This window comes from Centruroides vittatus, unplaced genomic scaffold (assembly GCF_030686945.1).
Source record: "Centruroides vittatus isolate TY-2023 unplaced genomic scaffold, ASM3068694v2 contig_736, whole genome shotgun sequence".
Taxonomy (NCBI): domain Eukaryota; kingdom Metazoa; phylum Arthropoda; class Arachnida; order Scorpiones; family Buthidae; genus Centruroides; species Centruroides vittatus.
This window is the reverse complement of record NW_027122472.1, coordinates 26,190-40,263: the sequence shown is the minus strand read 5'-3', so window position 1 is coordinate 40,263 and position 14,074 is coordinate 26,190. Positions and strand designations below refer to the sequence as shown.

Below are 14,074 nucleotides of genomic sequence, written 5' to 3'. Positions count from 1 at the left end.
TACAAAATAGATCACGTGGCTCGTAATATCATACGAGTTTGACATGCCTGCTCTAGAGTATCCAATATACAACAAAGAAAATAAAAACAAATTAGGTTTTTTTAAAGACAAAGCAAAATCGTTAGAAATATCGGAATTCGTAGGTTTAAAAGCTAAGATGTATTCGATTTCTGGAGAGTGCGATGGGAAAAAAACGGCAAAGGGCATAAATCAATCTGTTGTTAAAACAGTTTTTCATCACTAGCTTTATAAATTTACTCTATTTAAACATCAACAATATTGCCACAACCAAACTCAGATAATAAGTAAAAATCATGTAATCACAATCCAAATTCGAAAAAAAATTTTTTTTCCACCATTTTATGATAAGAAATATATTTTAAGAAATAGAATCGATACTCTGTCTTATGATCATTATTTTATTTTTTCATAAACATTTTCAATACATTTTCTTCATTTTAATACATTTGTATATATTATCATTTTACAATTATTAATACGAAAATGTAATTGTTTTTAATAATATCATTGTAATCCTTGTTTTGTTATGATGTAAATTTTTTTTTCTGTATTCAAACATAAGAGAGAAAGATAAAAAGTATCGTTGTTCTTGTTTATTTAAACAAAACATACACCATTGCAATGTGTCTAAATAAAAATTTTCTAGACAGATGGCACTGATCAGAAAATAAGGTCTTATATGTATTAAAATATAAAAATTATATAAATATTAGTTTTCTTATATATTAAATTATAATTTTTAAATAAATATTAGTTTAAAAATATATATATAAATTTAAATAATCGACACGACTAGGTCTTTATCCAGAAACACTCGCTCTAATCATGCAGAAAATTAAGTCTAAAGAGACATAGAAAAAGGGTGCCCTGCTTGATGTCTTTCTTTAAAAAAGCTGACAGACTCTGGAATAAAAATTATAAACTGTTAAACTTTTACAAAATTATTCCAGAAACTGTCAATCCTATACTACTTATAGCTGATGAACCATACCATAAATGTCACATCATTACACACTGAAATCCTTGTTTTAACACTTTTACTTTAATGGTAATCTAAAAATATACATAAGGTTGAGGTTATGAACTGACGAATTTAATGTAACACTGACCACTCAGAAGTCAATTCTGCTGTATCTTAAACGATAAGGACTGAGTTTACGTTTGACAGCACCATTAAAATTATTTTCAGTTGTTGAAACATGACTGGAAAAACATATTGAAACATAACATATTGAAACATAACTGGTTAATTTTAGGCAAAATAAACAATTTTCGCAGATTGCTGTTCCACCACAAAAAAGAGCAGCTCATATAATATAAATAAGGCTTCACACAATGCCAAATGTGGCTGCCCAATAAACTAGTCTGGTGCTGAGAGAAATGCAAGTTCCTTCTAGTAATTTTTTCCGAATTAATGGAGAAGCTATACCAACAATTGCCAGAAGTTCGATAGTGTACTGTACATGTACTAATAACGGAAAAAAACGTGTAAGTTTATTATTTTCTCACAATGTAGCTTGCAGATATTATGCCAAGTCCTATTGAACTATCTTACAAGACATTTCATGATGTGGAAATGTCAACAGTGTCATAGGTCAAACCAATTCATTTCTACATGAAACGGCACAAAAAGAAACTCACTTGGCAAACAGTTCTGAACCCGTTCACCAAACAGGTAAAAATTTCTTGATAAGTCATCTAGAAATTCTTAAATTGGGTAAGAAAATTATTCCCTCTAAAAAGTATTATTTACATTTCTTTATTGTTCCATGAAAGGTTTCGTTGGCCTTGATCTTTACAATTACAGTCTTTGGATTAATATTCCGGAAATTCATGAAAAACCATAAAGGGGAACCTTGGACTTTAGGGAGAATGTACTGGTATCTGATGACGATGTTAATGTTTCAAGGTAAATCTACACAATATACACTGTTTTGTAATTTATAATAGTGAATTATAATCTTTAGCATTAATTTTTAGGAGTCAACAACAGCAACGTGAATCGTTCATCTTTTAGAATAGCATTTGGCATCTGGTTGCTCATGACAACAGTCTTGATCTGGGGTTACGCCGGAATATTGACGTCATTTATGGTCGTAGAGACTGACGAACCGGTTCCGAAAACATTCGACGAATTAGCAGGAGCTATTAAAAAAGGAGAATATACATGTGTACTGCTTTCGCATGATATATTAGGTCGATACTTAAAAGTAAATAGTACATTTGAATGTTCTATTTCATTTTTACATTGTTTATTTTGAGTGATACAAATTTATTGGGCTACAATTTTAAAAAATTGTTGACCTATAAATTCCTACTCTCGTCATGTTGTCTGACTGTGTTTTCTTAATCGCGATAATGGAGTTAGATAGATGAAATCTGAGACCAGATATGGAAACCGTTGGGACAAAAAACCTCGATTTACTGTATACGAAATTCTGATGCAAAATCGCGTTATTTTACTTGAAGTTTTCCCCTGTAAAGAGTAAAATAAATAATGGCATGACTGTTGTTAATAGGAAAAATATAATGTACTGGAGCTTGCCAACAGGAAAAGTATTATGTACAGGTAAAAAACACTACTAATTTGAAGTAGAGAGCATATATTTTAAATTAAATAAAACTTTCAAATATGATTAAAAGTTGCAGTCCGGTATTGTGGCCACGTCACAATAAATAATAATTCTTCGTATTATACTTATTTCTTCTGTTTAGACATTAAGATAAGTTATATTATTAATCTCTTAAATCACTAAGATATTGTTTATGATCAAAACTGTGACTTTGGCAAATTTCTCGTTGAATGTTTCTCGAGATTTCTACGTTTCATTATCATTCTTACTGGTAAAAACAAGAAATACGAAATATATTATTTTTGCATAAAAAATCGTTTTATATATTTAAGTAATTAGTTGTATTGGTGATATCTGGCGCTCACACAGAAAAAAAAATATTTTTTATTCTGTGTGAGCGCCAGATATCACCAATTTTTAAGTATTGTATTATGTATATATGCAATTACATATTATTTGATTAGAAATTATTTAAGAGGATGACTTCTTCTCTTATATTAAATGGTTCGATTACGAGAAATTTTAAAAAGACTAAATGTAATTTTCAACAGATTTCAATTTTTAAAATTATAAAATTTTTAATTTAAAATCATTTGAATTGCAACAATCATATGTTGTAAACAAACGAAACATTTTATTTTGGTCACGATTTGCGTTTGTGAGTTCAAGATAAAACTACAGGATTGTTAGAATTAAACTGATACTTCTCAGACCCTATTTAACCTAATTAAATGAAATACGGTATGAATTAATTTGGATTACAAGAAAGAAAGTTAAGTGTGAAAATTATTGAAATTATCATTTTACATTTTACATTTAATTAAAGAGTAAGTAGAGCTATCTGTATTTAGTAACAGACTTTGCTCTCTGAGAAATTGAAAGAAGAGAAGGCATGAGATGTGAAGTGTGAAGTAAAGGGGGATAGGAAAGTGTGAAAAAGAAGACGTGGCAGACCCAAGGGCATCTGCATCGCATTTATCGATGAAAACAGTAGGGTACAAATAGAATACAATACAATATCGAAATATACAATTGACAAAAGTTGGAAAGCCTACTAAAACAAGAGATAGGCTTTCGTACAAACATACAACTCGTAAAGCGTCACCAATTACCGAATACCAGGTACAAAGCAAAGCTTAATATTATTTGTAATTCTTACAAATTAATTGCAACTATATATACAATTCTGTGAGAAGTGGTTATTCACCACGGAACCGGTGTTCAACAAGGGCTGTGCCCTGGTAGCCCATGAACACTAAGATATAGTTTCATTGCTGTAAGTATTACATAAAGCCTTAGTTTTATGCACAAAGTTTTTAAGTCCTTGCCACACTTCCTTGTTATTGAAGATATCTTTGGGGTCAGGTGGCCAATTTAGTTCATTTGTGATACACTTTCTTTTGAGGGAAAGTCTCTCATTTTCGTATTTTGGACAGTAGTAAAGGAGGTGATTCGAATCGCTCTCACTTGTATTACCACAGTCACACGTGTTTGTTGTTTGCATGCCAAAACGGTTGAGGTACGCGGCAAAGTTGCCATGCCCTGTGAGGCACTGTGTCGTCTCGGCATCTGGGGTATAGTGTTGAGTAGTGAGACGTGAGTTTATGGATGGAATAAAAGCGTAAGTCTTCCTTTCTGTTTTTACTATATCTTATTCCTGTTGCCACATGTTGTTTCCTAGTTTTGTGAGTTGGTTTTTGAGCCAAGTCCGAGGTATTTTCATGAAGGTTGGTTCACCATTTAGCTGGCATGCCTTTTTTGCTAATTTATCTGCGAGGTTGTTCCCGGAATGTCCTTGGTGAGCGGGTGTCCAGTTAAAATGAATTTTTCTGATTTTCCCCAATTCGTTTGCCGCTTTGATGAGGTCGAGTGAGAGGCCTGTATGCTTTTTCCTGTTCTTAAGGATGTTCAAAGATGTTTGACTGTCTGTGTAGAATTCTATAGAGCCTTTATACATATGAATGTTGTCCTGGATGTGCTTAATTGCTTTAACTATCGCCCACTGCTCCGTTTGAATGTTCGTACAATGTGGGGCCATTTTAAGGTAAGCCTGGAATCTTGTCTTACCCTCTCTGTTTATTACCACTATTCTTGCACCCGTGCCTTTCTTACTTCTTGACCCATCCATAAATATTCTCCATGTGGCCCCAATATTAGTACTCTGTTCGAAGGTAAGGTTGAGTGTGTAAGTTTGCTCATCATGTGGATGGCTGTAGTTTTCTGTTGACGTTGTCGTTATATCTAGTCTGTGGTTTTGAATGTAGTTTGTGATGTCCAATATTCCTCTGTAAGTGTCTTTTTTGTCTTTATCAGAAATGTTTTTGCTGATCTGTGTCATGTTAATGCCTTTAGAAATAAGCCATCTCCAGGCTGTGGCTCTACCCTCAATATGAATGGGTAAGATACCGGCCAGCACTACAGGGCCTGGTGGGATGCTGTCCGGTATGCCTTGCAGATTTGAATGGCAAATTTCCTGAGAGAAGTCGTCGTCTTATATGCATTTTATCCAATGCCTCATGCCACACCGGAATGGCATACAGTATTGCGGGTTCCATGGCAGCTTTATATATAATTTTTCGGTTAATGTTACTTATGGTTCCAAAATGGCGGCTCGTCTTTGATTCCAGCAAATAGAAGAAAGAAAACAGTGGGGCCAATGCAAGTTCTAACCTATTCTAATAAATTACCAACAAAATTATTAGAATAGGTTAGAACATGCATTTCCACTGTTTCCTTCTATTTGCTGGAATCAGAGACGAGCCGCCATTTCGGAACCATAGGTAACATTAACTAATTTTTCTGTTTCTGGAGATTACACCCAGTGCTCGCCTGTTATCCATTTTAGGGCATGTGCCTGTTGGATGGATTTTTGACAGATCATTGTGACATGGTGTTGCCAGTTTAGTTTTTCATCGAAAAATATGCCAAGATACTTTAGCTCTAGTTCCACTTTTACTTTTTTGTCATTTATGTATATGCATATTGTCCGTTTTAGCCGACTATTTTCATTTGGTCTAGTGCTTACGAGTGCTCGACATTTATCATAATTAATTGGCTGCTTGTTTTTGTGGCTGAATTCGCAAATATATTGTCGATGATTATTCGTTTGTTCTGCCAATCTGTCACAATTTCTATGTGCTACCATTAGTAGCAAGTAATCGGCAAAGGCTTGTAGCTTTGCATCTTCGGTGGAGTCGAATGAATTAAGGATGTCATTAAACGTTAGGTTCCAAAGCCTGGGTCCACATCTGGAACTTTGGGGGCACCCTCTGTCAATCTGTCTTCTGATATTAATATTTCCAGATTGAAAGACAACTTTCCTATTTGTTAAGTAACTTTGGGTGAGGTTGTATATATTCATTGGACATTTAGTTTCCTTCAGTCTGCTAAGGACCTTCGGCCACCATAGGTGGTCGAAGGCCTTGCGGAAATCAATGCTGACTTATGCATGTTTGTTCTTTTCCCATGCACTCTTAATAAAAGTCTTGACCTGCATAGCTGCATCTGTTGTTGACTTGCCCTGTCTGAACCCGTATTGGTTCGGGCTCATCTGATTGCTATGGTACAGGTGCCAATTAATTTTATTGATCAACATTCTGTCTAGGGTCTTCCCCAAAACTGGAAAAAGACTAATCAGTCTGTATTGGCCTGGCCCACTTGGGTTATCCTCTTTTGGGATGAGCTTTATATTGCCAAGTTTCCAACTGCTGGGAAATAAATCCAGTTCCAAGCACTTGTTAAATAGGTGTACCAGCGATAGTGGTATTGCTTTGAAGACTTCCTTTGCTATCTCTGATGCTATTCCGTCCAATCCCGGTGCCTTCTTGTTAGTTAGGGACATAATGGCTTTTTCTACCTCGCAGAAGGAGAAAGGTCTGTCGTTACTATTGTTAAAGTAGTTCCTACATTCAGAAAAAGTGTTTTGATGGTACGGTGTGTCAGCCTCCACGAGGTCCAAAGGGAAGTGATAGTTGATGATGTCTGTAATATTTTGCTCGATAGTTGGTATACTTTCGCTGTCAAGTTGTTTCGTTATTGTGATTTCTGGGAGGTTTAACCGTGGAAGTTTCTTGAAAATCGTGTAATAGGATATTCCCTATGGCCCGCTTCCATTAGCCCTACCACAAAAGTCTCTCCAAGCCTTGGTCCTCACTCTGTTGATTTGTTTTTTGTAATCTTTTAACATGGTCTTGTATGTTTGTGTTAGTCTGTGTTTTTCCTTCTCATTATTTCTTCTGGTCATTCTCCTACGGGTTTTTGTAATCTCTTTTTTTTGAGCTGTTAAATCGTCGGTCCACCATGGGGTCTTCTTTTGTTTAGTTGTTTTGGTCCTGGTAGCTTTATCTCTTGCCGTTTGTATGGTTTTTGTGATGAATTCGGTGTAATTGTCCAGGTCTTGCTGTGAGTTAATTGGGAAAAATTCGTAGTCCCTCCACTGTTGACTAAAGGTTTCCTGGAAGAGTTCCCAGTTAGTAAGCTTTCTATGAAATTTGGCCTGGTGAGCAGAAATGTTAATATTGGAGACCTCTGTCATGATGTACCTGTGGTCACTTGCTGATGGTATTAGTATTGTCTCACAGTTCGTTATGCAGTGGCCTCGTTCCACAGATACCAGGCAGACATCGGTCCAGCCCTCTGCATATGGGGTGTGGTATGTAGGAATTGTGGACATGTTTGTTGATATCAGGTCATTTGAGTCTATTAAATCGGCTATGAGCCTGCCCCTCCTATCCTCTTTGTTGTGATACCAAATAGCAGATTTAGCATTAATGTCACTTGTGATAATGATGTTATTTTTATCGATTTTCTTTATAACGTTTGCTAGTTCGCATACACAGCTTTCGTCTTTGTCATCAGGGGGAAAGTACACACTCATGATGAAAATGGGGTTTTCCTGATGTATTACTGCAGTGCAAATTCTGTTTGAGCATAGCTGAGGTATTAATGCTACATTCTGATTAGGGTTACATACCACTATACCGCGCTTTGGCCTGGTTTTACTATGTCCAGCCAGCAACCGTTAGTTCTCGAACCTAACGATCTTATTGTTTATTGTGTATGGTTCTTGAATTATTATGATATCACTATCCGCATCGTTAGCTGTTTTAATTAACAGGGAGCTGGCTGCCTTGCACTTCTGTGCGTTTATTTGCAGAATTCTGAGTTTTATGGTTTTTTGTCGTTGGTCTGTGTTACTTTCTTCTCTAGTCGACAGTCTGTTTGATTACAGGCCATAGTCTGTTTTACTGATCGTTTGTCGTTTCAGACGTTGAAGTGTAGGACAATTCGTGCTGTATGCGTTATGATGGACCGGTCTCTGCCTGTTCTCGGGGAGGTTCTCATTTTCTTTCTTACAGTTGATGCAGACTGGGTTCTTGTGCCTACGGTCACATTCCTTGAAACTGTGATTTTTTGTACAATGACTACATCTTTGCTTGTCTGTACAGTCCCTTGCATAATGTCCAAAACCACAGCATTAAAAACACCTCACAACAGGAATGAAATCGTCCACACACACAGTACTTTATGACATTGAGATATGTCTATGATGAATTAGCGCATTCCGAGCAGGTGGGCTTACAGTTAGAACTACGTGCCGGCAGTTCTCTTTAACTTTGCCGTGGCTGAGGATAGTACTGATCTTACATGATTCTATTATCTCTTGTGGCTTCAGTTTTCCCCAGATGTTATTTTGCTTGCCCATGACGTTTATAATTTCCTCTTCTTCTATAGCCTTAGTGACATTCAGGAGGATTACACGTGGCCTTCTCCCCTCGGATATTTAGCAGTTTATTTTCTTTTGCATCTCTGGGATGGTTTCGATGGCTTCCTTGAGTTTCTTCCCATCCTTCTCGCTACCAACCTTGACAAATATACCATCCGCCTTTACTTTTTTTATGGATTTCACTGTTATCTTTAATTTGTGCGGCTTAACCTTTTTAATGATTTCGGAGGTAACCTCGTCCATATTTAACTGTTCTTCCCTGTCCGTAGCTTTAGGATAAAGAAGAACTGCATGTGTCCCACCAGCTCCTTGTGTTTGGACTTTGGTTGATAGAGATTCAGAGATAGTTTTTGTTGCTTGACTTGGTTTAATGCTCAAATTAGCACTAACAGCTTGGGTATAAGTTTTCACTGTTGGTGAAGTTGGTTGCACCTGGATGTCTGTCCGATTCGTTTGTAACTCCTGTAGGATTTTGTACATCTGGCTGACACAGAAATAGAGCTGCATCACCCGGTCTTTCACTTCCTTGCATTGCTTAGTCTTCAATGCTGGTTTGTAGTTCGCTAGGAGTAGGTCCATCAACCTTTTCAGTTGCTTGCCGGCGTCACCAATGATGATGTCTTCCAGCGAACAGACATCAGTGCTGATGTATTGAGAAGATCCAAGTCCTGTGTTTGCTCCATGTCGACTTGTGCCTGTTGTTCCTCCAACTCCTTGGTGCAAAATACTTACCAATATGTGGAGGATAAATAACGAAAAAGTAAAACGCTGCTGCTTTGAAAGTGAAACGAAACCTGAACACACTCATGAAAACCTGAACACATCCTTGCAGAGCTAAGTCCTGAGTCTTGCTTGGGTCAGGTATGTTGGAATCAAAGAAACCCAATAAAAAGCAATGGAAAGTACTAATTTTCCGAATCGAATGGTACTGAACCTTAGACTTGCGGAAAGACCCGATAGAAGCGAGACCACGATGAAAATGGATAGCCGAGTTAGGGTCGAGTATGGTGAAATTATCAGTTCTCCACAACAGAGTGTGGGCAATCCAAAGAACCGATTTTTCTGAATCGAATGGTACCCTAATCGTGCAGATAGACCCAGTAGGAGCGTAGCAACAGCGAGATCAATTGAAATTATCACAATCAAAAAAATGTGGCAGTATTTGATCGATATATTCGATAACGTATATTTAAGGCCGTAAATTTATTTGAAAGATTCTGCTAAGCGGAGCGTGTGCACACCTTGTCGGTGGTGAAAAACAGCATAGTAGGACATGTCTTCATATGCCTTCTGGAGAGTAACATTAGACAGTTGAAACTAATGTTATTTTTATAAAAAAATGTTGTTCGCTTGTCTTAAAACTGTCATCTTTGCAGAGCTACATTTTCAGTGGTGGCAAAATTTCAACTAAATTTTTATATTTTTCAATCTCTTCCCCACGAACTGCATTTATGTGTACCGAGTTTTGTTAGTGTTTGTTTAATGGAGCGGCTCTACGCATGTCTGAGTAACGTTAGTTTCATTCTAATCACCCCGTATTTCCTAAGTTTTAGAAATTTCGATTTTCAAAGAATATTAATTAATAAAATTTGTTTTACTTTTTTGTAGCAGACAGAAGCAAAACACGCAGAACTTTTCATTAAAGAAAGCGAAAAACATATTTCCGTTATGGGTGCAAGGGTGAGACAAAATGTTACTTACAAGAAAATTTATCACATGAATGTTGCAGATTCCAAAGCTAAAAGACATCGTGAGATGATGGATTTTGCAATTAAATCGTATCACGACATGATTCTAAAAGATCGAATGGTGGTTATCGCAACTCCCAAAGTTGAAAAACTTCTTGCAGCTGCTTATAAATCAAACTATGTGAAATCTGATGAAGTTCTTTCTACAGTTTTTAGAGGATATGCCATGAGAAAAAGATTTCCCTATAAAAAACAATTTAACAAACTGTAAGTTGATAATTTACTAATGATTAAATATTTTAAAGCATCACAACCATTACAAATTATTTGTGTATTTCTAGAATACGAAGAATATTTGAGACAAAAATTTTTAAAGTTCGAAAAATTCATAATGTTCCCAGTTTTGAAGATGCGGTAAAACCTTTATCAGTGGAAGATTTATACGGTGCGCTTGGAATCCTCGTTATAGGCTACACTTTGTCCTTTGCTTGTTTCCTCACTGAAATAATTCTTGGAAAGTTGCTGAAATAGAAACGTTGAGTTATATGTTTCAGCAACTTAAGATTTACCTGCACGGAATCAATTTTTACGAACTTTACATATGTTGAGGCATTCGGCGAACAGAAACGCTGCAGTTGCTATAATAAAGCGTATGGCTAAAGTAGTGTTACGTGACGTCGCTATCTGAAGGCTTTTTGCAAGCAATCTGCCATTGTTCGAGCGGATATTTACTCGGTTACAATAAATTGCTTTAGAACAGCACATTTTGCCTTTTTGTGGGTCATTTTTTAAAATGATTAAAAAACCATATTAAAATTCCTAAAACTTATCTTCAATATAAGTTTATCGTAAACGTTGAAAAACGAAAAAGAATTGCAAATACAAAAATACCATACGCATAAATGTTCTGCTTATGGTTTCTGAATCAAAAATACATCTGTTGATGAATCGAATACCACTAGCCAATTTTGCAACACTATATAAAATGGGCGCTAAATGCACCCATACTCTTCGCGTTTTATTCAGTTATAATTTCAAAATGCGTTTGTCAGGTACACGAAATATCTTCTAATGTGAAATATTGGAAAAATGTTGCACATTTACGAGTTGTGTCTAAAACTTGAATACAGACCAGTGTCTCTTAGAAAGTTCTCCCGGAAAGGATCTCTCCTTGGCAGATTGTATTTTGTTTCGTTATACAAATTCTTCAACTTATTGCGCTCAGCTCGTCGGGTATTTCTACACCTAATTTTTTAAATTTTAAATTGATGTGAAACACAGAGGAGTAAACTGAAAATAAAATAATGATGTTTTTCCAACATCAGTCAACTGCAGAATTACATTTGACAATATTATCCATAAATTTCAGTAATTTATGATTATTCTCAAACACAAATCGTGCAACTATTTAAACACTTGGTGTTTTTTCATCTTTATTTAGTTGATACGAGTATTTATACACATTTTGGGTGATGCCCCTTCTCAGTCAACTTGTATCCTTTCTGTATATATGGAGTCTTGTTGCTGAGTTGTGTGCATTTTTGCTTTCGGTGATAGCTTTTCTTGATGACCTTTCTTGATGATTTTTCGTGATGAAATTCGCCGTTCAATTTCTATAATTTGTTCTCAATTTCCTGAAACCGTGTTATGTAATTTCCTATGGCTTTCAAACACAAATCGTGCTTACACAAATTTCAGTAATTTACTAAGAATAACGATGTAAGAAATTGTTGTAATTGGTTTTAATTTACATATTCTATATTTTAATAGATAAAAGTAAACACGTTTATTTTATTTAGTACCAACTAAGAATAAATTTTAAGTCTAGAATTGAGTTACAGAACAGCTGATATCCACACAGAGAAAAATCCATACCTTTTTTAATGCAATTCCAGTTCCTCGTAATTTCTTCATTTATGTAATTTATATTTACAAAATTACACCTATCAGTAAAATTACCTGTATTATAATTAACTTAACGTATTGTAATTGTAGAGTGTGAAACTAATAAGTTGTCAATTCAATGTTATTTATAATTAAAAAATACGAGTTTCCTTTTTATTAATCAACAACATTTCATTTTTTGCATGGCTCAATGTCACGATTTGGTGAACTTGTAGAAACTTGACAAATAATTTATCAACACCTTTTAAATCCTTAACCTTTACTTATAGAGGATCGTTTTGGCTTATGCCTCTCTTCAGTCTGTTACATAATAATCATATGTATGAGTTTCTCATAATACATAATATTTCTATATGATAATTAGAAAAAATTTACCATGAAAACCCAAATAACATACATATGACGATCGAATCCCTTGTTACAGAGTTACATTTATTCTATGCATGTAGTTCATTTTAGGTGTTTTTCTCGTAGATAAGTTGTATCTAGTGGACATCTGTCCGGCACCTTCCGCGCTACGTCTTCCTTCCTTCCTTCAACCTCCCTGCTAACTTGACTGCTTCCCCCGTTTGTATCGCAACGTGCGACTTCTCTTGCAGAATTGCCTATGCCTACAACTGTATAAATTTTTTCCTTGAGATTATTTTAATAGTTGTATCCAGTTTTTATGAATTTCTATGCTTAGGTTTTTTTTTGTCTGTAGGAATTTCGAACCTTTTTTTAAATTTTGTTCTGTACCAAATTTTTTCACTGTATAATACTACAACATAAGTTTTATCTATGTTGCAGTTATGAGTTTTGTAGTGTTTGTAAAAAACAGAGTTGATTCTATTATATTTTAAATCCGCGATGTGTTCTTTTAATCTTGTTTCCAATTTTCGTTTTGTTTCTCCAATGTATGCTTTCGGTGGTTCGCATGTGCAATGTATTTTGTAAACGATGTCAGTAGCGTTGTATTTAACTTGTTGTTTATTTACACCAAGTTCATCCTGCCGGATTTCTTTTGCAAGTTTCTGTAAGTTGGTGCTAGTTTTACATTTATTTTATCGAAACTTTTATTCATCTGTTCAAAGAATCCACAAATGTAGGAAAGGAATGCGTATCTAACACTGATTTTATCTTTGTTTTCTTTATTTTTCAGCCTTTTATTGTAGATTTCAGTTTACCAGTTTTTGTTATTCGTTGTAAATAGCCGTTTACTAGAAATAAAGTTCGTAGTTCGCTAAGATGTTTTTTCTTTTGCAATGAGCTTGTTCTGTTTACGATTTTTTCATACTCCATGTTTAACATGTTTTTTTATGTACTGTGGGATGTTTGAATTGTTGTTGATTACCTTATTAATCTCGCATGGCTTTGTATATGGCTCGAATTCATTTTTCTGTGCCTTTTTGGTTAATTTAATGTCTTGAGACAAACACACGGATGAACTTATACGCGACATGAAAAATATAAAAATAAACAAAAATTACAAACTTGCATGCCTAGATATAGTAAATATGTACCCTTCGATAACCTCGAACTGAATAAAAAGTACACTAAAAGAGTATGAAGCAAAAAAAAAGAGATTAATTTTATAGAATTTGTATATAAAAGTAATTGTTTTTAAATTAACAATAAGTTTTACACACAACAAACAGGCATAAGCATGGGATCAGTCGTAGGCCCGAAACTAGCAGAACTTGTTATGGTAGATATAGATCTAGCTATCAATAACATTACAGGCATAAAGTTTTATAAACGATATGTGGATGACATAATTATACTATATGACCAAGACATAATAAAATTAGAAAAAATAGAAAAAAATAAACAAATTAAATGATAGTATTAGATATAAAATTGAAAATGAGAGAAACACAGAAATAAACTATTTAGACATTAACCCTCGGGGTGCCTGGTGAAGAAATTTCTGCCGAGTGCCTGATGGGGTCCCACAGACCCCAAAATAAAACAGTACATTATATGGCTTGTGAAGATAATTTGAATGTTATGTTAATATATATATATAATAGGTTTATTAAGACATATTTAGAAGAAAACAATCATTGATTTACGGGATATATTTATTCACACGACTACATAATAAAAAACATTAACTTTGTTTTCCTAGAAATCATGATGTAATCTCATTATAATTTAATTATTTTGGCTTCATTTTAGTG

The 14,074-nt window shown here is 34.8% G+C and overlaps 1 protein-coding gene across 1 annotated transcript; it reads left to right on the top strand.

Annotated features, from left to right (window-relative positions):
* Positions 1-1,893: 1,893 nt before the first annotated feature.
* On the top strand, positions 1,894-10,078 carry LOC136980910 (uncharacterized). The gene is made up of 4 exons (XM_067277110.1): positions 1,894-1,930; positions 2,002-2,231; positions 9,928-9,999; positions 10,049-10,078. Exons 1-4 carry the CDS (start codon positions 1,894-1,896, stop codon positions 10,076-10,078), a joined length of 369 nt encoding a protein of 122 aa, XP_067133211.1.
* Positions 10,079-14,074: the final 3,996 nt, after the last annotated feature.

Coding starts and splice junctions, on each gene's coding strand:
- LOC136980910 (XM_067277110.1), top strand. CDS start 1,894: ATGTACTGGTATCTGATGACGATGTTAATGTTTCAAG. Junction 2,232..9,927: donor TATTAGGTCGATACTTAAAA/GTAAATAGTACA, acceptor ACTTTTTTGTAG/CAGACAGAAGCAAAACACGC. Junction 10,000..10,048: donor TTTCCGTTATGGGTGCAAGG/GTGAGACAAAAT, acceptor TGAATGTTGCAG/ATTCCAAAGCTAAAAGACAT.